The following is a 25,174-nucleotide window of genomic DNA, read 5'->3' as shown; positions in this document are numbered from 1 at the left end:
CTATTATGCTACTTTTTTTTGTAGACAATACTATTATTCACCACACTGGCTTTTTTACATCTGCGTTCCTGGAGGACTGCACTCCCTTCCCTTGAGGTTAGGCATAGACAGCCATGTGACTAAGTTGAACACCTCCTGTGAGTGAAAATGAATGCCATTCCCATGCTGAAGCATTTAGTCACCTGTGCTTAACTCTCCAGCCCTATGTTTTGCTCTCTTGACCCTAAGCATTGCCCTAAAATGGATGGCCACAAGACCAAACTGGCCTGCACGTGGAGATCAGTTTCCATGGAGCCAATGAGCCCTCAAGCAGACTTGGTGTGAGCAAAAGTTTTTTATTGTGTTAAATCATGAGGATTTTGGTGGCATGTGTTACCACAGCATAACCCAGCCTAACCTAAAACACGCTCATGCACATCAACAGTCATAACAGAAAGCAGAAAGAAACTTGTATTTCCTCACACAACAGACTGACAGATCTGATGCTTGTTAGGGTTAAACTTAATATATTTAATTCAATGTTTCCTGACAAAGTTCTTAAATTAAAAAATTTAAGAGTTAACTTTTAAAACGTTCCCTCAAAACAGAAGCAAATTAAATTGTCTTTTGCTTCCATTTGGCCTTCATTGTATTTTCCCAAGAATCCATCACTGACCCTAAGAAAAAGTTCCCTATTCCTATACCACAGCACTCAATACCAACTTTAAACATTTAAACAAATAATTCTGAATTCTTGTACTGTTAATTATTTCATACACGTATTTTTTTCTTCCTAAGGAGCCAAGAAACAACTTGCATACACACACACACACACACACACACACACACAAATGTTATATAATTTTTTGATAACCACTTGATTTTTTTTTTTTTTTTTTTTTTGTTGAGATGGAGTCTCGCTCTGTCACCCAGGCTGGAGTGCAGTGGCCGGATCTCAGCTCACTGCAAGCTCCGCCTCCCGGGTTTACGCCATTCTCCTGCCTCAGCCTCCCGAGTAGCTGGGACTACAGGCGCCTGCCACTTCGCCCGGCTAGTTTTTTGTATTTTTTAGTAGAGACGGGGTTTCACTGTGTTAGCCAGGATGGTCTCGATCTCCTGACCTCGTGATCCGCCCGTCTCAGCCTCCCAAAGTGCTGGGATTACAGGCTTGAGCCACCGTGCCCGGCCTTTTTTTTTTTTTTTTTTAGACAGGGTCTCGTTCTGTTGCCCAGGCTGGAGGGCAGTAGTGTGATCGATCATACCTCACTGCAGCCTCGAACTCCTGGACTCAAGGGGTCATCCCACCTCAGCCTCCCTAGTAGCTGGGACTACAGGTGCAGCACCACACACGGCTGATGTTTTAATTTTTTGTAGAGATAGGATCTCATTATGTTGCCCAGGCGGGTCTCAAACTCTGGCCTCAAGCAATCCTCCTGCCTTGGTCTCCCAAAGTGCTGATATTACAGGTGTAAGCCACCATGCCTGGGCTACTTTATAATATTTCATGGCAGACTATGCACATAATGGGTACTCAAAAGCTGCTGAGTTTTATTCTTATGGATTAAATGAGTCCTGATTCTTCTCCCTCCTGTGGAACTGAGCTGGTACCACTTCATCCGCCATGAAAACTAGAATATGTACACTGCTACTGAAAATAATGCAGAATACAGCCAAAGACATGAGATTTCCTTCTTCAAGAAGTTGAACCTGGGTTTAGGGAGACCACATGGCCAAATACTTGTTTTCCCAAACTTCTCTGCAGCTAGAGATAGTCATCTGGCTTAGTTCTGGCCAGTTCTCATTAGTTAAAGTCTACTAGGTGGCAATGTAATAGGGGCTAGGGGTTGGCAACGCCTTTGTTTATCATAAAAGGGGAGGCCAGGCACTATGGCTCACACCTGTAATCCCAGCACTTTGAGAAGCCAAGGCTGGCAGATCACCTGAGGTCAGGAGTTCAAGACCAGCATGGCCAACATGGTGAAACGCTGTCTCTACTAAAAGTACAAAAATTAGCCAGGTGTGGTGGCACATGCCTGTAATCCCAGCTACTCGGAGGCTGAGGCATGAGAATCGCTTGAACAAGGGAGGCGAGGGTTGCAGTGAGCTGAGATCCCGCCACTGCACTCTAGCCTGAGCAACAGAAATAAAAAAAGGAGGGTGGGGAGGGTGGGGACAGAGTTGCCAGTACAGTTCCTTCCTCCTTCCCTGAATGCAACCATGTAGCTGTAGCTGTAAAATGTTATCCTGTAGCTACAGGGTCTCAAACATGAGAGAAAAGACAAACTATTTAAAAAAACCACCAACTCCAATATTACTGAACTGCTGATCCAAAGCTAGACGCTGCATACCTCCAGATTTCTTTTTAGAGAAAAACAAACCCCTATTTGTTTAGGGCACTGTGTTAGTTAGGTCTTTGTGACGATCAGCCAAAGCACTACTAACATAGGGGCCACATCAATGCAAAGCAATAAGAAAAATGGGAATGTGTTCCATTTTGTTTTACATGTTAGTTCTTAATTTTGCCCACATAAAAAAGAACCATGGATTGTAAATCACTGTATAATCAGAAAACAAATTAAAACATAAAAGACACATTTAAAAAATCTTTTTAAAAAAATCCTTGCCGGCAGGAAGTCCGTAAAAATTATTTTAACATCAATATGGTTTCACAATAGAAATTTGGCCCTTGTATCTACCAGGCAGAGAACCAACCTGAAACTTGAGAGGCCTACTTAAGTACCTCCCACGAGAAGAAATCAGGTTTACAAGTTTAAAACAGCAACAACTTTATACTATGTTTCAAATCTTCCTGAACAGAACTTGGCCCCTTCTGTAAAACACAAGTGTGCCCTTACATTCTTTCTATTTCTTAAACAACAAGCCACCTCCTTAACACATAGGCAGGGTTTCCAAATGTTAAAAAACAAAAACAAAAACAAACTACAAAGCCAAATTATGACAATAAATGGCTGTCCTCCAAGTATTTTGTACTTTAGAGATATTCACAAAGTCACGTTTCACTTTTGAAAGTAGCTAGGCAATTATTTCATTCAATGTAGAAAAAGGATTTGATAAGATTGAACAATTTATAATATAAAAACTCTTGGCCAGGCAAGGTCACTAATGTCTGTAATCCCAGCAACTTCAGAGGCTGAGGCAAGAGGCTTGCTTAACCCCAGGAGTTTGAGACCCGTCTGGGCAAACATAGCAAGACCCTGTCTCTACCAGAAAGCCCCCACAAAGCTCCTATAGCAAACTAGGATTAGAATGGGATGCCTGTCCCTGATTTGATAAAAATCATCAACCCCCCCAAAAAAAACAAGAATGCGCCCAAAGCCAAGGAATGTATAAACAGATTCTAAAAATCATAGAGAAATACAAGTTAAAACCACAATGTAGTAAAACATTAGGCCTGTTAAATAGGGAAAAATTAGAAAGCTCTGAAATGTTGGCAGAGAAACGGGAATACAAAAACTGTGGTGCACTACTGATGGAAGCAGCCATCTAGAAGAACAATCTGACATTTCCTGTGACCCAGCAAGTCCATTCCAAGCTATACATCCCAAAGAAACTCTTACATTGCTCCATAAGGGGACATGCATGAAGATGTTGAAGCATTTTTTTTGTGGTGACAGAGTTGGAGAAAATTAACATGTGCACCTCTGGCAAGCAGACTGGTAAAATGTTGTAGATGCATACATCTCACTGCTATTCAGCAGTTAGATGCAATATATTAAGGGCACAGATGAGACATATGCAATATTTACCTAAAGTAACAAACATACCAAAATAAACTATGTAAGAACACATACACATACTAAACACATTAAAACAGTAACATGGGATGGAGGGTAAGAGAAATGACATATGGGGATTAACAGGAATAGATAAAACAAGAAGATAGTCTCACATGGACCAAAGATAATGTGACTCTTCACAGCTCAATTTACGAGAAAGCATCTAAGAATATGAATAGGAAGGGGGAACTGTTATTGTCCCATAAATACAGTAAAATCTGTTTCACTTTTGAATAAAATAATTGTTACTGGTGTAGTAGGTGAACTAATGTAATATGGTGAAAAATAATTTACTTTTCTAATCCTTAGAATAAAAAACTTGTAAGGCACAAGTTGTAGCTAAAAAAATGTTGAATTCAGGCCGGGTGTGGTGGCTCACGCCTGTAATCCCAGCACTTTAGGAGGCCAAGGCAGGCGGATCACAAGGCGAGGAGTTCAAGATCAGCCTGGCCAATATGGTGAAACCCCATCTCTACTAAAAATACAAAAATTAGCCAGGCGTGGTGGCGGGCGCCTGTAGACCCAGCTACTCAGAAGGCTGAGGCAGGAGAATCGCTTGAACCTGGGAGGTGGAGGTTGCGGTGAGCCGAGATCGGGTCACTGCACTCCAATCTGGGCGACAGAGTGAGACTCCGTCTCAAAAAAAAAAAAAAGAAAAGAAAAGTTGATTCAGTAACTTTCAGCTAGTCAACTATATGGTAGGCATTATCAGGGAATAAAAGAAATAGAAAACTGTGGTGTCAAACCTTCAAGGCACTCACAATACACATGGGGCGCTAACAGGGGAACAGTAACTGAAACAAGGGGCAATTCCTGCCCCATGAGAAAATCAGAGTGAATACTCCAATGCTGTCCAATAAGTGTATAATGTGACATACATATGTAATTTTCAATTTTCTAGTAGCTCCATTGAAAAATGTAAAAAGAAACATATTTAATATGTTAAATTAATTTAAATACCATTTTATTTAATTCAATATATCCCCCAATATTTCAATGCATAATATAAAAAGGCTTTATATCCTATTTTTGAAATACTGTCTTTGAAGTCTGGTTTATCTTTCACACTTACGGAACGCCTTAATTCAGACCAACCATGTTTCAAGTGCTTGGTAGCCCTGCGTGTGGCTAGTTGCTACTGTGCTGGATACTGCAGCTCTAGGCACCCAAAGGACATGATCACATTTGGGTGAGAAAAAGGAAAAAAGGTACCCCAAGATGTGAAGGGATGGAGTCTTCAAAGGGCAAGTAGAAGAATTCTTATGACAGATGAAGGTCATCTCAGGCCAGGCACCACCCAAGAAGAGGTAAGAAAGCTTGGGGGAAAGGGGGAAACGCTACTCTACTACAATAACCCACCATTAGCCAAATTTACTGCCAAGTTTTCAAGAAGTCTATCAATCTTAGTTTGTTATTTATAATAACAAGTACTAGCTAAATTTTAAAGACACGTATTGACATATGTAAATACCTAATCCATGTCTGGTTATAAATCATGGCTGCATTTACCTCCCCTCCCTCTCCAAACTCCATTAAAATGAAAGTAAAGGAAAAAAATATAAGGCATAAGGAAAAAAGCCACAAGACAAAGAAAACAGAAGTGATGACAGATATACTTTCGGAAACTAAAAAAAGAAGGAAAATGACTTAACACATATAAGAAAGATTAATCCTAAGCCAGCTATAGAGATACTGGAAAATCCTGATTTGTATTATAGAACCCTTAAAAGGTTCAGGAACTGGTGGTACCAAGAACCTCTAGAAGTGTGAGTGAAGTAAGCCTGAAACAAGAAGATCTGTCAGTCTGTTAAATAACAGACCCCCTGGGTCTCCTACTCTGGCAAAAAACCAGAGGTTCTTTAGAAAGGGCAAAATGGAAAGTCTCTGGGCTTGGGAACACAGGGCACAACTGAGGGGAGGGACATTGAAAACAAGTAGAGAAAGCAGAAAGCCACAGACCTTTCTTTCTGCCCTCTCCCCTGACTCAGCTCCTGGGAACATGGGCATTCTGTGCTTGCCCAGGCCAATTGATAAGACAAAATATACTGGTATCAAGAGCTCCACAAAGAAGTAACAGTGTGCCCCACTGTTGTATTCAAGATCCATCCAAATGCACAAAACTTCCAATCAGCCTTAAATAAACGCAGAAAAATAAGCAAGACTCAAAATAACATTATCTCTCTCCAAATCAGAGTGTCAGATGCTATATAAGACAAAAAACAAAATTCTGAGGAAAAAGGATATTCAGTCTAGAATTCTATATGCAGCCAAAATAGCAATCAAGTATGAGAACAGAATAAAGATGTTTGCAGATATGAAAGGATTTTAAAAATTTACCTCCCAGCAACTTTCTCAGAAAATCACTGGAGGAACTGCTGCAATGAAACCTGGGAGTGAACCAAAGGGAAGAAAATAGGATCCAACAGGAAAGGCAAAGGGAATCCCTAGGATACGAGTGAAGGGAGATCTCAGGATGACAACTATGCAGCAGAACAGACAGCTAGAACACAAGGCCAGCCTGACAGAGATGAAAGTGACAGAATGCCTGATGAATCTGACCACAGAGGAGACTGAGAAAGCGAAAAGTCATAAAAATCCAAGCAAACAAAAACACCAAGAAAAAACTTGAGATGATGTTATTCTCTGATTAAAAAAAAACAAAAAACAGGCCGGGCGCGGTGGCTCAAGCCTGTAATCCCAGCACTTTGGGAGGCCGAGACGGGTGGATCACGAGGTCAGGAGATCGACACCACCCTGGCTAACACGGTGAAACCCCGTCTCTACTAAAAAATACAAAAAACTAGCCGGGCGAGGTGGCGGGCGCCTGTGGTCCCAGCTACTCGGGAGGCTGAGGCGGGAGAATGGCGTGAACCCAGGAGGCGGAGCTTGCAGTGAGCTGAGATCCGGCCACTGCACTCCAGCCTGGGCGACAGAGCGAGACTCCGTCTCAAAAAAAAAAAAAAAAAAAAACATGAGGCATAGGCAAGTGAATTTATTTGTCCACAGTTACTTAAATCTCAAGACCAGTTTCAAATTCCAGTCTAAAAATAAAACTCTAAATTCTACCTTCTCCTTGTATATGTTATTCCTTCTTTTTTGCTCCATATCTTATGAGGTCCATTCTACCTCTTTAGAATCTTTATCTCAATCAGTCTTAGGCTCTCATTTTTGTCTTCCACTTTCAAGCCCAGACTCTTTCCACCACACATCCCTTCAGGAAAGTAGTGTAAGATTATGGCCAGGCTCTGTGGCTCATGCCTACAATCCTAGCACTTTGGGAGGCTGAGGCGGGTGGTCACTTGAGGTCAGGAGTTATAGAACTGACTGGCCATGCTGAAACCCCATCTCTACTAAAAATACAAAAATTAGCCGGGCGTGGTGGCGGGTGCCTGTAATCCCAGCTACTCGGGTGGCTGATGCAGAAGAACTGCTGGAACCCAGGAGACGAAGGTTGCGGTAAGCCAAGATCATGCCATTGCACTCCAGCCTGGGCAACAGAGCAAGACTTCATCATAAAAAAAAAGAAAAAAGACTAGGGTTATGTAAAATTCTAGAAACAAAACCTGTGAATTCAACTTCTCTGATTTCATATTAAATTCTATCAATACAGATTTTTGTGTGAAATGTCCATACACAAACCCCACAATATTTAGGTCCAACCAAAAGCAACTGCTTATCAACAAGAAATACAGAAAAAACACCTGCTTTGTTTGAGCTTCGACACTGAACTCCAAGGTCCCACATAACCCACAGAAACAATGTCTTATCTAGTGTACACAGAAGTACACAAGACTAACCACAGTTTAGCAGCTTGAATGGCTAGAGTGCAGTGCTAGCGAACTCTAGGCTGAAGATAAAGTTGGACGCCCCCCCATCTCCAAAAAAAGGCCTTTTCTTTCAAAGCCAACTTCTGCCCTTCCAATTGCTCTGTACAAGCAGGTGCAGATGGGTCAGTACAAATTCCTTAATTACTTTTGCAGACCAACTCCAAGCACAACCTTTAACTTCTGTGTGAGACAGGACATTAAAGCTTCCCAGGTAAGAGATTTATTTTCTCCTTCAGGTTTAATTTGAAATTTTAAAATGGAAATGAGACAAATGAATTTTCTGCTTCAGTACTCCCAGTGGTGATCAGAGAGTGCTGCATTCCCTCACCCCTTTTTCTTTTTTAACCAAAGCCACAAGTCATGGAACATTCCCTGACTCTCACTAGGAATTTGTTCCAGCCCAGGAACAAATTCCAGGCATAAAATCTGGCTATATCTTAGAATAATAAAATGCAGGCCGAGCGCAGTGGCCCAAGCCTGTAATCCCAGCACTTCGGAAGGCCAAGGCAGGTGAATCACCCAAGGTGAGGAGTTCGAGACCAGCCTGGTCAACATGGTGAAACCCCATCTCTACTAAAAATACAAAAAATTAGCTGGGCATAGTGGTGCGTGTCTATAATCCCAGCTACTCAGGCTGGGTGGCGGAGGTTGCAGTGAGCGGAGGTCACAAGATTGCACTCCAGCCTGGGCAACAAGAGCGAAACTCTGTCTCAAAAAAAAAAAAAAAAAAAAAAAGGTAATAAAATGCAGAACAATCCTCTTTGAAATCAAATAGTTACTATTAATTTTTATTAGGTATAAGCCTCTATGTAATTACAATGTAAATCATACACCATGTAAGTCTAAGAAAGTTACAATGTATATATCATAAGCTACATAACTGAAATGACCAAAGTTCTACTTACTGCAAATTTCAACCTTTACCTAATTTACATATATAAGATAAGGATGCTCAAATTAAGTCTATAAGATCTTTCCCTAAAAACTCTGACTAAATATTTTCATGAATTCTTCAGAGATCAACTTTTTTTTCTCTTTCTTGTTTTAAGACACAGAGTTTTACCATGTTGTACCAGGTGGACAAGTGCTGTCCAGGTGGACTGGCCTCAAGTGATCCGCTGGCCTCAGCCTCCTGAGTCCTGAAATTACAGGTCACCTTTTTTCTGATAAGGCCCAAACAGCTTGATTCAACAGGTTATGCTTAGAAGTTAAAAAGCTGATTAAGCCGGGGGCACGGTGGCTCACGCCTGTAATCCCAGCACTTTGGGAGGCTGAGGAGGGAGGATCATGAGGTCAGGAGTTCGAGATCAGCCTGCCAATATGGTGAAACCCCGTCTCTACTAAAAATACAAAAAAATTAGCCAGGCGTGATAACAGGCACCTGTAATCCCAGCTACTCGGGAGGCTGAGGCAGGAGAACTGCTTGAACCCGGGAGGTGGAGGTTGCAGTGAGCCGAGATCATGCCATTGCACTCCAGCCTGGGTAACAAGAGTGAAACTCCGTCTCAAAAAATAAAATTTAAAAATTAGCTGGGCGTGGTGGCGGCTGCCTATAATCCTAGCTACTCAGGAGGCTGAGGCAGGAGAATCGCTTGAACCCAGGAGGCAGAGGTTGCAGCGAGCCGAGATCGTGCCACTACACACCAGCTCAGGCGACAGTGCGAGACTTCGCCTCAGGGGAAAAAAAAAGCTGATTAAATAAAACCATATTACATATTTTAAATGAGATACTCTATACTGATATACAGTTAAGTGATCATCAAATGGCAACTATTGCTGTTTTCCACAACCACACTTTTTAATAAACAGCCAGTTTTTTTTAAACTCATGGAACCTGAAAACTCAATTAAATGGTCTGGAAATCTCCCTTTGATAGTCACAGTACAATCTCAAAGGAGTATAGTTTAGTCAGCAAGACTTCACTGAACAGTAAGGCAGTGATTTTTTTTTTTCTTAATAAATAAACATCAGAAATTCCTGCTATAGTGATTCTTAAGAGTGGTCCCTGGACCTGGAGCATCAACATCACCTGGCAACTTGTTAGAAATTCCAATTCTACGGGTAAAATCAAGGTCTAGGGGTAGGGCCCAGTGATCAGGGTTCTAAAGCCCCTTCAGGTGATTCTAATGTTTGCTTAAGTTTGAGCGTTACAGACTAGCTTCACAAAGCTCAGGCTGCTTTGTTCCGCAAGGAGCAGGAAATCCTAAAGAGCGGGAATGCTGTATGTCCCAGGTACATGGCTTCTACAGCACCTAGCACAGTATCATACACACGGTAGGCATTCATACTTGCTGAACAGGTTATTCAGTCTCACATAACCAATGGCTGACTAGACAACAGCATTACCAGTTTCACAGATGTCAGAAATTTGGGGGACTATTTGTGTTAACTAATAATAAGTACACGATGCACACATATCAGTAGCTGTTAAATAACTTCACTGGGAAAGCCCTGGGTCTCTGGTACTTCGGCCAATAATGTTACCAGGCTTACAAAGTGTCATATCCTTTGAAATTAAGGTGAAAAATATGTTTCTCATTTTGCCAGTATAGAAAAAGGATGTATCCATGGCTCCATAAAACTACAGAACATAAACTGAAATGCAAACTGCTTGGTTGCCTTTAAAAAGCATATTTTGACTGGGCACAGTGGCTCATGCCTGTAATCCTAGCACTTTGGGAGGTCAAGGCAGGCGGACCACCTGAGGTCAGGAGTTCAAGAACAGCTTGGCCAACATGGCAAAATCCCATCTCTACTAAAAATACAAAATAAAATAAAATAAATTAGCCAGGCATGGTGATGGGCGCCTGTAATCCCAGCTACTCAGGAGGCTGCGGCACGAGAATCACTTGAACCCAGGCGGCAGAGGTTGGCAGTGAGCCGAGATTGCACCATCGCACTCCAACCTGGGTGACAGAGCAAGACTCCATCCCAATTAAAAAAAAAAAAAGCATATTTGACTTATCAGCCAACTCTAATGTATGAATTCAAGCTGGATTCTAATTTGAACAGAGTTTAAAAATCAGAAATGTGAGAAAATTTAAACACTGCATATGTGATATTAAGAAAATATGATAAAGGTATTGCTTTTATGTTTCTTAAAACAGGCTTTATCTCTTTTAAAAGCTCTAGAGAGGAAATGATACTGCATTTGCTTCTTAATTTATAAATGAAATAAGACTGGCCACTGAGCTGCGCTGTGGAGTACATGGGGGCTAAGTACATACCAGGATTTCTCAACCCCGGCACTACTGACATTTTAGGCCGGATAATTCTTTCTTGTGGAAGGCTGTCCTATGTACTGTAAAATGTTTAGTAGCATTTCTGGTCAGTCAAACCTCTCTCTAGTTGTGATAACCAAAAATGTTTTTAGACATTGTCAAATGTCCACTAGAGGGCAAAATCACGCTGTGGTTGAGAAGCATTGATAAATAACATTCTATTTGTTTAAATTTTCCTATAATAAAACACTTTAAAAAATAGTTTTGACTGAGTGTGGTGGCTCATACCTGTAATTCCAGTGCTTTGGGAGGCTGGGACAGGAGGAATGCTTGAGCCCAGGAGTTAGAGACCACCTTGGACATATAGGGAGATCCTATTTCTACAAAAAAATTAAAAATTAGCCCTGCATGTGGTAGGGCACGCATGTAGTGCCAGCTACTCGGGAGGCTGAGTTGGAAGGATTGCTTGAGCCCAAGAGGTCAAGGCTACAGCAAGCTGTGATTGCTCCACTGCACTCCTGCCTGGGTGACAGAGCGAGATACTGTCTCAAAATAAAAATAAAATCTACAGCAACCTTGTCCAACCCACGGTCCAAGGGCTGCATGCAGCCCAGCACAGCTTTGAAAGTGACCCAACATAAATTCACAAACTTTGTTAAAACAGCAATTTTTTTTTTAAGCTTATCAGCTATCGTTAGTATTAGTGTATTTTATTTGTGGCCTAAGACATTCTTCTTCCAATGTGGCCCAGAGAAGCCAAAAGATTGGACACCTCTGATCTACAAGCTTAAAAAAAAAAAGTTTTAGAAATACTCTGTGTACAGGTACAACTACATCTCCTTGTGGAGCCTAAGCTAGAGATCTGGGGCCCAGTAGAGGCTTTGCTATTAAATATTTAATGGTCTCCTGTCATTGGTAGCAGCCTTTGTCACCTCGCAGAGTCTCAGCATCCTCACTGGATTAGATTGAGTAGTTCTTCTGAGCTATAACACAATGTGGCAACAGCGAACTTTTTTTTTTTTTTTGAGACGGAGTCTCGTTCTGTCGCCCAGGCTGGAGTGCAATGGCTGAATCTCAGCTCACTGCACTCTCCGTCTCCAGGGTTCAAGCAATCCTTCTGCCTCAGGCTCCCAAGTGCTGGGATTACAGGCGCCTGCCACTGCGCCCGGCTAATTTTTGTATTTTTAGTAGAGACAGGGTTTTGCCATCTTGGTCAGGCTGGTCTCGAACTCCTGACCTCAGGTGATCCACCTGCCTCGGCCTCCCAAAGTGCTGAGATTACAGGTGTGAGCCACCACACCTGGCCAACAGTAAACTTTTATATACCCATTCACTAAGGGTGGACATTAACATTTGGAAATCAAACAAAAATTAGTGTACAAGGATGAAGATAATATTTATGTTGCAAATTTTTTTTTTTTTTTGAGACAGAGTCTTACTCTGTCACCCAGGCTGCAGTGCAGTGGCATGATCTTGGCTCACTGCAACCTTCGCCTCTTGTGTTCAAGTGATTCTCCCGCCTCAGCCTCTTGAGTAGCTGGGATTACAGGCATGCACCACCGCACCCAGCTAACTTATTTTTTGAGACGGACTCTTGTTCTGTCGCCCAGGCTGGAATGCAGTGGCCCAATCTCGGCTTACTGCAAGCTCCGCCTCCCGGGTTCACACCATTCTCCTGCCTCGACCTCCCAAGTAACGGGGACTATAGGCGCCCACCACCACGCCCGGCTAACTTTTTGTATTTTTAGTAGAGACAGGGTTTCACCAAGTTAGCCAGGATGGTCTCAATCTCCTGACCTCATGATCTGCCCGCCTCAGCCTCCCAAAGTGCTGGGATTACAGGCGTGAGACACCGCGCCCAGTCTTTTTTTTTTTTTTTTGTAGAGATGGGGTTTCACCACGTTGGCCAGGCTGGCCTCCAACTCCTGGCCTCAAGCCATCTGCCCACCTTAGCCTCCTAAAGTGCTGGGATTACAGGCATGAGCCACCACACCCAGCCTGCCTTTTCTTAGTCTTGATCTAATATGTAACATTCTTATCATAGCTATATACAATTATTTAAAATTTAAATAAGATTCCTGGGATAAGCACAATAAAAAGTATTTTTACAAAATACTAAAACATACCTATTCTAGTCACAATAGCCAAAAATGTCCATCACTGGTGAGTGGATTAAAAAAATTGGTGGCACATCCAAACAAGGAAATACTAACACAGCAATAAAAAGGAATGAACTACTGATACACGTTGAAATAAATCTCAAAAGTACTACACTAAGTGAAAGAAGACACAAAAGATTATTTACTCTTGTGACTCCATTTACATAGCATCCTTGAAAAGGCAAAACCACAGGGATAGAAAGCAGATCAGTGGTTGCCCAGGGGTTGAGAAAGGGAGAAGGCACTGACTATAAAGGGCCATAAGGGAGCTTTCTGGTGATGGAAGTGTTCTACATCATGATTGTGATAGTGGTTACATAACTATACGCTTGTCAAAACTCACCAAACTGTATATTTAAAATGGATGAACATTACATCTCAACAAACCTAACTTTTTTAAGAAAAAAGCTTCTCAACAGAATGAGAGCTCCCATTCATTCTTGTACATTCACCACTCAATTGGCAGGAAGTCTAATACCCAGCAGTGCAGTAATGTAGGTAACAAAGTCTATACCTGAGTTGTAACACTGACACAAGGGCTCCACACTGTGAAAGCTACACAGTTCCTTCCAGAACATGCCAATACAAGAGTTAAAAATGTAACCGGGCATGGTAAATCAACGCAACAATGTGTAATAAACTTGATTTTAAAACAGTCAAAAATTCATTTTAAATACACTACATGGCCGGGCGTGGTGGCTCACGCCTGTGATACCAGCACTTTGGGAGGCCGAAGCGGGCGGATCACCTGAGGTCAGGAGATCGAGACCAGCATGACAAACATGGAGAAACCTCGTCTCTACTAAAAATACAAAATTAGCCGGGAGTGGTGGCGCATGCCTGTAATCCTAGCTACTCAGGAGGCTGAGGCAGGAGAATCACTTGAACCTGGGAGGTGGAGGTTGCAGTGAGCCGAGATCGTGCCACAGCACTCTGAGAGACAGAGCCAGACTCCATCTCAAAAAAGAAAGAAAGAAAGAAGACCCATTTGAAATCCTTCATTATCACAAATCTGCTATGACTGTTTTCGGCTTCAGTTTAGAAAGCATGGAGCTCCTACTCTGGTTCAACGTAAGGTTTTGCTTCTCTGAGTGAATATCAATGATCAAAACTAATCAGTTGGGCACACTGGCTCACGCCTGTAATATCAGCACTTTGAGGGGCCGAGGCGGGTGGATCACATGAGGCCAGGAGTTCTAGACCAGCCTGGCCAACATGGTGAAACCCTGTCTACTAAAAATACAAAAATGCAAGCCAGGCGTGGTGGTGCATGCCTGTAATCTCAGCTACTCGGGAGGCTGAGGCATGATAATCACTTCAGCCTGGGAGGCAAAGGCTGCAGTGAGCCAAGATCGCACCACCACACTCCAGCCTGGGAGACAGTCTCGGTCTGTCTCAAAAAAAAAACAAAAAAAGGTTTCTTTAAAAGGACCATAAGAAAATAGTTCCCTGACTCACCTAGTCTAAGAGTTTCTATTACTCGCTCTTTATATAATTTTCTAATCTCTCTCAGGTGGAGAAAGGTACACCACTGTTCTACTCACTAAGGGCTAAAGAGCATTAAATATTATACACTAATATGCTACAGGGATGTTTTAGGCTATGGTTTTACGTTTACAGATTAAATTATCAAATAGCTATCCAGCAAACAAGTGGCATTTTTGAAGATCAAAATTAAAACATTGACACCACTAGGCCATAACATCTCAGGACATTACTGAAAGCATGAAAACACTCAAAGCAAGGAAGCATTCCCTAAGAGAAGACATTTCGTGCCAGCAATTACCTCATAACACTTTTAATGAAAGGCCAGTGAAGTTTCTTTACAAGTTATTTACTAGACGTTTTACAGAATATAGGCAACAACTAGATTGAAACACTTTTGAAGCCAGTGTTAGAGGAGAGTTCAGAAAACGAAGAGTCAAACGTTTCTTCAATGGCATTTCTACTACAAGTTCTCATTCTCTAGCAATGCTGTTCCTGGCATTTTGTAGTTTCACATGCACAAAATCAAAGGTTCCTTTTATAAAATCATAGCCTGTGAGCGCTGAAACGGACCTAAGAGCTCATCTAAGTCAACCTCTTTTTAGGAAGGAGGACAGCGAAGCCCCAGCGGGTGTCCCTCAGCTAGGCAGTGAGTGGCAGAGCACAGCTTCACTATACATCTGCTTTTTAAAATGTTTAACTCCTTCAAAAAAGATTTGTATGAAAAGGAAACTATGCCTTAATAAAGGCTGCGCGCTAGTGTTTTGGAATTCCTAAGGGGACCGCAAAGATCCCTCAGTAGACACTTAGTGACTGTGATTAAATTTAGTTCCATCTTAAAAGAACGAGACAGCCCACTTGACTCAATCGATTACTCTTAATCAGCACCAGTACATATGGTATTAATGTGATAGTCTCTCAAGAAATGCCTGACCAAGTTAAAAGCAGAGTTCAGTTAAAATAAGCACTGACCACTGCAGTGATCTGACACGCACACTTGCACAATCCATTGAGCGGCAACCCGGCCTCTCAAAGCACCGATTCGTAACGATGCAACTTATGGGCTTTACTAATCGACTAGACTGCAGGCATAATCGATATACTTCGTAGACCCGCCCGCGAACAGCGGGACAGGGCGGACTTCTGGAGGAAACGGTCCGACCTGGCTGCCTCTTGGGTGACTACGGCCTGCCCTCTATTTCCAGAGCGTTCGGGCTGGGGGGGAACACCCGACTGCAAGGCACTGCCCGAGGAGCACGAAGGCCACCCCGAAGGTCCGCCAACTACAACGCCCAGGTTACTTACGTTTTCAGTGTCTCGTTCATTCACCGTTGGCAATGGGGTCCTAGTGGACATTTTACTGCACTTTAATTCTGCACAATGCGAGGGCGAAAACAAAACAGCACAGCCCTAGGAGGCCGGCGACCAGCGTCCTCGAGTCCACGGCAGTTTCGAAGCGGCGCCGTGGGGAGGGCGGCTCCCTTCCCTCTACGGCCGTCTAGATCCCGGGCCTGGCCCGGGCCGTCCCCCGGCGGGTCCCGGGGCTCATTCTCTCCCTGCCCCGGCGGCCGAGGCGAGGAGCCCGGGAGGGCGGCAGTGGCGGAGCCGAGCCTGCGGCGAGCTGCCGGCTTCGGCCCGCCGGCGTCCCCTCGCCTCAGGGCGCCCCGCGATCCCGGGTCCCCTCGCCTCCTTCTCCACTCCCGCCCGTCGCGCCGCGAATTTCAGCTCCCGGGCCTCCACACAGCGCCGCCGGCGGCGTCTGAAAAAGAGGAGGCGGAGGAGGATGTGAAGGAACTGGAGCGCAAGACAGGCCGCCGCGGGCTGTGGGCGCTGACCATGGAGCGGGCTGCGGAGGAGGCGCCTGCGCCCGGCTGCTTCTCCCTCTCTAGCGAGCTTGCTGCCTCAGCCTCCGCCCTGCTGGCCGCCGCTGCTGCCGCCGCACCCCGGCACCCCGGAGCCTCACGGACCCAAGATGGCCGCCCCTCGGCTTCCTCTGCTGCCTCCGGCTGCCGGAAGTGACGACAGGCCGCCTCCCGGAGTCCCGCCAATCAGCGTGGCCTGAGAAAGCCGGCCCGGCTGTTGTTGCTAGGGGCGACTTGGTCCAGACCCCGCCGCGGGGGCAGTGAAGAGGGCGGGGAAGCGCTGGCCGGTCTCCACTGACTACCGCGGGCGGCGGGTTCCTCCTGTACGGAGCGCTCCGGCAACCCCGAAAGAGCCGAGAAACGGCCCTGGACGACAGCCAGAGCCCTCCCGCTGAGTTGGCATTTACAGACTACAGGCCTGGGTTGGCTGGATTACAGATCGAGAGCCTACTGTGCACAAAACTTGCGGTTGCATCCTTGGGACTGCGCTGCACCGACTGGAGCCCCAGCATTAATGACAGGGCCGGGGCTACGGGAAGGTGCCGGGCTCTTGCATCCTTAACTGTGACCCGGGCGTCAGGCTCTCGCCCACAAACCTTCCCGTCTCCGGATCTGAACAGCTGCGGGCTGGGCGCGGACTCCGAGGGCAGCAGGAGCCTCTTGCCCTCAAGGAGCTGGTGGTCAGGCGGGTGACAGACCTGGACCCAGCTAAATGCCATCCGGATGGAAGAGTGCAATAACGAGGGTGGCACAAAGGGGATGGAGTCGGGGGCGAAATGAATCTGTAGAGGCCCCCAGGGACCAGTTCCTAAATGCCTGTAGGGAATTTATAAGCAGACTTTTCTTACAGTCAGTGCGTCGCTGCTGGAAGGCTGGAAGCATCTTTGGGTGCCAGCCTCGGGCCAGACTCGGTAGACGCCTGCAGGCGGGAACCCTGGAAATGCTACCTGACCTAGAAACCTTCCTTGCCCGTTCACCTCTTCACGTGTTCGGTGCCTCTACTCAGCTCCTGGCCAGCGGTGGATGGAATCCATGGGTGCAGGGTCCGAAGAGGGAGAGTAGTGTGGGATGGGGGTGACACTGTTACCGAGAGTCGAGTCTACCTTGTAGGTTCATGACATTTGTTACCTCATTTAGCCTCAGGGTAACCCTGTGAGATGGACAGACACACATGCGATCCGAAGGCTAGACAGGTACAGTGACTTGGCTAAAGTACACAGGTTGGTTAGCGACAGAGCTGGGATTCTAACCTAGTTCCCAAAGCTTGGATAATAGGTAAGCCCTTGTAGTGGGTGGCTATGTCATGCTTGCTTCGCCTTTGATCCGTTGGCATCCCAACTGTCTTGCGATGTTTGAGACCTTTCTTGCTCCAGAAAATATATGTATCTTTTTTTTTTTTTTTTTTTTTTGAGACGGAGTCTCGCTCTGTTGCCCAGGCTGGAGTGCAGTGGCGCGATCTCGGCTCACTGCAAGCTCCGCCTCCTGGGTTCACGCCATTCTCCTGCCTCAGCCTCCAGAGTAGCTGGAACTACAGGCGCCCACCACCGCGCCCGGCTAATTTTTTTGTATTTTTAGTAGAGACGGGGTTTCACCGTGTTAGCCAGGATGGTCTTGATCTCTTGACCTCGTGATCCGCCCGTCTCGGCCTCCCAAACTGCTGGGATTACAGGCGTGAGCCACTGTGCCCAGCCAAATATATGTATCTTTAAACGCCAGATTCACTCCCAGAGGGGCCAGAGGCTCCCAAAGTTAAAACACCTGAGGACTAAGATAACACTCAGGGCTCCCATCTAACCCTCAGAGGGGAGTGCCCAGGGGGCCAAGAGTGGTTCTATTTAAAATGTGAATAGGGGCCAGGCGCAGTGGTTCACGCCTGTAATCCTAACACTTTGGGAGGCCGAGGTGGGTGGATTGCCTGAGCTCAGGAGTTTGAGACCAGCCTGGCCAACATGGTGAAACCCCATCTCTGCTAAAATACAAAAAATTAGCTAAGCATGGTGGTGTATGCCTGTAGTCCCAGCTACTCAGGAGGCTGAGGCGAGAGAATCTCTTGAACCTGGGAGGCAGAGTTGAAGTGAGCCAAGATCACCCCACTGCACTCCAGCCTGAGCAACAGAGCAAGACTGCGTCTCAAAAAAAAACAAAATAAAAGAAAACAAAATGTGAATAGGGAGATGGCATGCACATCTGTAATCCCAGCTACTTGGGAGTCTGAGGTGGGAGGTCACTTGAGCCCAGGAGTTGGAGACCAGCCTGGGCAACAGAGTGAGACCTTGTCTCTACAAAAAATAAAATAAAATAAAATAAAATAAAATAAAATAAAATAAAATAAAATGGCAGAAGGGCGATGCCCACTGCACTCCTTCCTGGGAGACAGACAAGAACATGCCTCAAAAAAAAAAAATAAATAAATAAAGTTATTCTCTTTCTCCTTCTGGCCAAGAAGAGTTAGTGGAATTCCATTAGTTAAATGTGTGCTTCACGCACTTCAACTGCAATGTCAGTTATGATAAGAAGGGGTGAGCGTAAGTGTTGTGGGAGACCCAAGCAGGGACATTTAGCTCAACTTGGGGGTTTGTATTCAGGGAAGGCTTCCTAGGGGAGAGGATGTTTATGCTGAGTCTAAAAGCATGAGCAGAGTTAGCTGTGGGAGGATGGGTAGAAAGGACAGTTCAAGCAGAAGAATGGCCTGACGAGCACCGCAATGAGAAGCCACACGGTGGGTCTGGGTAAATATCAGGAGAGTGAGCGGTGAGAAGCGAGACTGCAGGAGAAGGCCGGAGCCAGGCCGGGTTTGGACAGAGCATGACACCTGATTCTGCATCCCATCCTGATGAGAGTTGGGAAAACACCCCAGAAAGGGTTTCAGCCTCAGGCAGAAGCTGCGAGAAAGCGTATGGGAAGTTCAGAACAGTTCACATTGGCCAGAGAAGTAGCTGGGGGAGGAGGTTTCCACCCGGGTGCTTTTCTCACCCAAGCCACATATGAAATAATGAGTCAGCAAATGCCAAAAGTTAGGAAATGAAGATAATAGTACTTAACTCAAGATGCTTTTGGTTTTTGTAAAAGCTAGAATTAAACGCCTTGAACTTTGCCTTGCACTTATGTTAAATGACATCATGACACTGTGAAGAGTGGGAGATGAGTGTGTGTGCGTTTCTTTTTTCTTCTTTCTTTCTCTCTTTCTCTCTTTCTTTCCTTCCCTGCCTGCCTGCCTCTCTCTCTCTCTCTCTTCCCTGCCTCCATCCCTCTCTCCCTGCCTCCCTCCCTTCCTTCCTCTCTCTCTTTTTCCCCTTCCTTCCTTCCTTTGTTGTTGCTTGAGCCAGACAGGGTCTTGCTCTATTGCCCAGGCTGGGGCACAGTGGTGTGATCATAGCTCACTGCAGCCTTGAACTCCGGGGCTCAAGTGATCCTTTGCCTCCGCCTCCTGAATAGCTAGGACTACAGGTACGCACCACCATACCGAGATAATTTATTTGTAGAGACCAAGTCTTGCCCAGACTGAACTCCCAGCCTCAAGCAACCCTCCCATCTCTGCCTCCCAAGGTGCTGGGATTACAGGTGTGATCCACTGCGCCCAGTCACCTGGGTGTGTGAATTACAAGCAAAAAAGAAAACGAGAGGAAGAGAAGAAAGAGTAAAGTATTGTTCTGTCCAAAGGACTCTTTGTGGTCCAGAATTATGTGCATCTATGGTCTGGAAGGAGTAGAGAGGAGGGTTTGGAAGTTGTCCTTGGAATGCCTTCTTCAATCCCTTTTCATATTTCTTGTTTCCTGTCTTCATATTAAAATAGTTTCTACCTTGGGGCCCCAAGCTGAAAAGATATAACTAAATTTACTAAGGTGTATATGTGCATAAGCAATACTTACTTTCATGGCAAGAAGGAAGGCACCACGAGACATCAGAAGCTGGAGATAATCTAGCCCTACTGTGTCCCTGTGGGGCAGATGAGAAACTGAGTCTCAAAGAGGCGACATGCCGGCCAGGCACGGTGGCTCACGCCTGTAATCCCAGCACTTTGGGAGGCCTAGACGGGCAGATCACGAGGTCAGGAGATCGAGACCATCCTGGCTAACATGGTGAAACCCCGTCTCTACTAAAAAATACAAAAAAAAAAAAAAAACTAGCCGGGCGAGGTGGCGGGCGCCTGTAGTCCCAGCTACTCGGGAGGCTGAGGCAGGAGAATGGCGTAAACCCAGGAGGCGGAGCTTGCAGTGAGCTGAGATCAAGCCACTGCATTCCAGCACTGGCGACAGAGCGAGACTCCGTCTCAAAAAAAAAAAAAAAAAAAGAGGCGACATGCCACCTCTTAGCCATAGGATAGCTACTAGCAAAAAAACAGAAAATAACAAATTTTGGCAAGAACATGGAGAAATTGGAAACTGTGCATGGTTCCTGGGGATGTAAAATGGTACAGCGTCTATGGAAAACAGTATTATGTTTCTGAAAAAAATTAGAAATAGAATTACCATATGATCTAGTAATCCCACTTCTAGGTAGATACCCAAAAGAATTGAAAACACAGTCTCAAGGAAACATCTGGAGACTCATGCTCATGGCAGCATTATTCACAATAGCTAAAATGTGAAAGCAAACCAAGTGTCCATCCATAGATGAATGGCTAAACAAAGTGTGGTACGTCCATACAATGGAATATTATTCGACCTTAAAAAGAGGGGAAATTCAAGGCCGGGCGCGGTGGCTCAAGCCTGTAATCCCAGCACTTTGGGAGGCCGAGGCGGGTGGATCACGAGGTCAGGAGATCGAGACCATCCTGGCTAACATGGTGAAACCCCGTCTCTACTAAAAATACAAAAAACTAGCCGGGCGTGGTGGCGGGCGCCTGTAGTCCCAGCTACTCAGAGGCTGAGGCAGGAGAATGGCCTGAACCTGGGAGGCGGAGCTTGCAGTGAGCCGAGATCGCGCCACTGCACTCCAGCCTGGGTGACACAGCGCGAGACTCCGTCTCAAAAAAAAAAAAAAAAAAGAGGGGAAATTCTGACATTAGCTACAACATAGATGAACCTTGAGGACATTATGATGCGTGAAATAAGCCAAACACAAAAGGACAAATTCTGTATGATCCCTCTTCTATGAGGTACCTGGAGCAGTCAAATGGATTCAGACAGAGAGCAAAATGGTGGTGCCAGTGAGGAGAAGGAAATAGAGAGTTCCTGCTTAATGGGCAGAGTTTCCTTTTGGAAAGAAAAGAGACATGAGGACAGATTGCACAACCGTGTGAATGTACTCAATGCTACTAAACTGTACACTTAAAAATGGTGGAGATGATTAAGATGGTTTTATGTTACATGTTTTTACCACAATTTTATGTATTCGTTTTTGAGATAGGGCCTCACTTTGTCATCCAGGCTGGAGTGCAGTGGCATAATCACAGCTCACTGCAGCCTCAAACTTCGGGGCTCAATGATCCTCCTGCCTTAGTTCCCCAAGTAGCTGGGTCCACAGGCGTGTACCACCATGCCCAGCTAATTTTTTTTTTTTTTTTGGTGCAGATGAGGGTTTGCCATTTTGCCCGGCTGGTCTTGAACTCCACACCTCAAGCAAGGCTCCCACCTCAGCCTCCCAAAGTGCTGGGATTACAGGCAGGAGCCACCATACTCAGCCCGCAATTTTAGAAACAAACAAAGAGATGAAGTGAAAGCTTCAGAAGCTTTGTCTGAAACTGCACAACTAGTTCGCAACAGGGCCAGAATGGCGACCCAAATCTCCCAAGCCCCAGCAGACGCCCCCCACACACACCAGCACCAGAAAGTATCTGGGTCCCTGACGGCAGTTTCAAGTACCTGCACTAGCAGTGAGATTGCCATCCTCCTGACTTCTTATGCAAAATATAAGCACTTCTTGTTGCACCCACTACAGTTGGGTTGTGATTTACTTGCAGCCCCGCGTGATCCTAACCGGTACCATCATGCTAAGTGTCACATCTCCTGACCCACAGGCCCATGCATTCTGCACCACATCTAGTTTGGACGGGCGTGGAAAGGCTGCTGCAGGCTCATCGCCCCATCACAACCCTCACAAACACAACTCCTCTACCAGAGAGTGGGAACTACTGGGACCCAGGAGCCATTCCTCAGTGTGTGTGTGTGTGTGTGTGTGTGTGTGTGTGTGTGTGTGTGTATGCAGATATGTTGCAGGCCAAGAGCTGAACACTGAGAATATGTAAAGCCACAGAGATGGAGAAAAGCAGAGTGTGATCATTGAGACATTGGGGTCATCATGCCTGGTGGCAGGGGAAAGAGGACGGGCTGGGCAGTAGGTGTTCCTGGGACACTCCAGGTAGGCCCCAGATGCTTTGAGTCTTTGGGAAATATGAGGTCCATTTGGACTCCATGCCAGGCCGCTGCCCCCCACATCGGGGATGAGGGCAGACAAGCTGCTATTCTTTTAATTTACCTCTCCAGTCCCCTTCTTCACCCCACCAGGGTCCTGTTGCCCTCTGTGAGCCCTGCTTCAAGGCCCAGAAGGCACCCCAGGAATTCTCACTTCCAAGATTGTGTTCCTGCTATTCACACACTTGGAAAGGCTCCCCTGCCTGCCCAAAGCCTCCCTGCTGTTATGCAGCCATCCTCTCGTCCTGTCCTCATCACGGGTCCTTGTCCTCGTCCTCGTCCTCGCTTTTTCCCTGAAGACTCTGCAGACCAGCCCCCAGAGTGGCCCGCCTCTCCTTGGCTTTTCCTGCTGAGGTCACAGTACATTTATTGAACTCCAGCTCTGTACCTGGCACAAGACACCTATGCTAGGACCACCAACTCTTCTACAGCCTGTGAGACGTCAATGGGCAAGTGAGAGGCGACTGACCGAGACTCAGGAAGGGCTGTAACTCGTCCAATGTCAGGAGCAAGCAAAGGGAGAGCCAGGACTGGGCTCCAAGGCTGAAACTCTGCAATCGATCCTTTCATTCCTGGTGAGTGGAGAGCCCTCAAACCTCCTGTGCTTAGGTCAGTGTAGGGCCACGTTGAAAACTCAGTGGAGATGCATCAGTGATTTTCCACCTTCTGGCTTCCGGTACCTCAGCCTTTCCAGATAGCTCTGGATGGAACGCCTCTCAGGGAAACATAGGCGCCCCCGCCTTGCTAAACACACTATTCTGGAAAGTCGTGTCAGCTTTTCCCACAGCTCGAAGGTGTCCCTTTACCACGTCCCATGCTTCACCACAGTGTGGAGATGGCCCTGGGGGATGCAGGAGGGAAAGGGCCATTTGTCCCTGCAGTAATTCTCCAGCTCTCAGATCTGCTGAAGATGATTGATCCCTATCTAGTTCTAGATTGGTCAGTCCCCATCTGGATCTGTCGGTCGCCTCTCACACACACGTACACAGTTGTCATTACCAGATTCTGGTAGCGTAGCCCTCTGGAGCCTGCCCTGTCCCATGACACACTCTGCTGTGAGCTGGGAAAATCCACCGTCTGGAACTATATCTAAAGGTCTAGGGAGACCACAGAGGTGAGGGAGAGGCAAGGGCTTTGGAGTTCGAACTCTGGCTATGACCCTGAATGCTGGGGGACCTTGGGCAAGTGACTTCATGTCTCTGAGGCACAGTTTCTGAACCAGTCAAATGGGAATGGTAATAGCTACCTCTCACAGTTGCTCTGGGGGTCCATGGAGGAAATTCCCAGAAAGCACCAGCACAGCAGGTGCAGAGTCCACCCTTCCAAAGCTCAGAGGACTCACCACCTCCTGGGGGGCTGCCCTTCCCACCTCTGCCCCCGAGAGGAGCTCAGAGCTCAGAGTCTGTAGAACACAGATCAAGGCTTATCCACACAGGGTGGGGAGTTAGAGACTCACTCCTCCTCCCCGGTTTCCTCCTCTGGTTTTGCCTACCTCACTGAGTACTGAGTTCACGATAGGAGATACAGAAGCCCTTGGTAAGGGATCCTGCAACACCAGATAAGGTGCTAGTGTTTTTATCATTGCCTCTGCTTTGCAGGCAAGGACTTGGAGATTCAGAAGGGCAAGAGGCTTTCACAAGCTCACGGGCAGAACGCAGTGCCTTAGACTCCAGTCTGCTGGCTCTGACACCCACGGGCTGCAAAGACAGGTGGGCAAAAAAGGATAGAAAGAAGGAATGAGTGGGTGAATAGACTACCCCAGCACTCCTGGAGCCTCAGACCTGCCCATTATTGTAGGGTTGACCTATTAAAGTAAGCACATCTCCCAAATACAAACAGGTTTTTCCAAGACAGTAAAGTCTAAGCTCTGCTTGAGGAAAGACCGTTTCCTCCATTACTTAGGCTGCTGCCCTATCCTTGGAGTCATTTGGCCCTCATTGGGTGGAGTCATAAAAAGCCACATCAGCCTTTGGTGGCTGCCCCCCTACTCCTCTCTCCTTCCTTTGTTCCTTCCATCCGCAGTGTTTATTGAGCACCTACTTTGGGCAAAGCTATGTTTGAAGCATTGAGGACATAACTGTGAGCAGAGAAAGTTCTTGCCCACTCTCCGGTCACAGGACACACATAGCAGAACTCATGGATAATATAATTTCAGGACAGGAGAACTGTAATTTAAAAATTTAGGCCGGGCGCGGTGGCTCAAGCCTGTAATCCCAGCACTTTGGGAGGCCGAGACGGGCGGATCACGAGGTCAGGAGATCGAGACCATCCTGGCTAACATGGTGAAACCCCGTCTCTACTAAAAAATACAAAAAACTAGCCGGGCGCGGTGGCGGGCGCCTGTAGTCCCAGCTACTCGGGAGGCTGAGGCAGGAGAATGGCGTGAACCCGGGAGGCGGAGCTTGCAGTGAGCAGAGATCCGGCCACTGCACTCCAGCCTGGGCGGCAGAGCGAGACTCCGTCTCAAAAAAAAAAAAAAAAAAAAAAAAAA

The 25,174-nt window shown here is 46.1% G+C and overlaps 1 protein-coding gene and 1 pseudogene across 1 annotated transcript in view; one reads left to right on the top strand and one right to left on the bottom strand.

Moving 5' to 3' along the window:
• MARK3 (microtubule affinity regulating kinase 3) overlaps positions 1 to 16,409 on the bottom strand; it is a 122,429-nt gene extending 106,020 nt beyond the window's left edge. The window contains exon 1 of the mRNA XM_025391469.1: positions 15,774 to 16,409. Coding sequence (XP_025247254.1) covers positions 15,774 to 15,824 — 51 coding nt within the window. The 5' untranslated portion in view covers positions 15,825 to 16,409. The remainder of the gene's footprint in view (positions 1 to 15,773) is intronic.
• Positions 16,410 to 23,518: 7,109 nt separating this feature from the next.
• Positions 23,519 to 25,174, top strand: part of LOC112628425 — a 6,085-nt pseudogene continuing 4,429 nt past the window's right edge.

The sequence above is a fragment of the Theropithecus gelada genome, chromosome 7b (genome assembly GCF_003255815.1).
Source record: "Theropithecus gelada isolate Dixy chromosome 7b, Tgel_1.0, whole genome shotgun sequence".
Taxonomy (NCBI): Eukaryota; Metazoa; Chordata; class Mammalia; order Primates; family Cercopithecidae; genus Theropithecus; species Theropithecus gelada.
The sequence above is the reverse complement of the archived record's forward strand: the minus strand, read 5'-3'. Positions and strand labels throughout refer to the sequence as shown.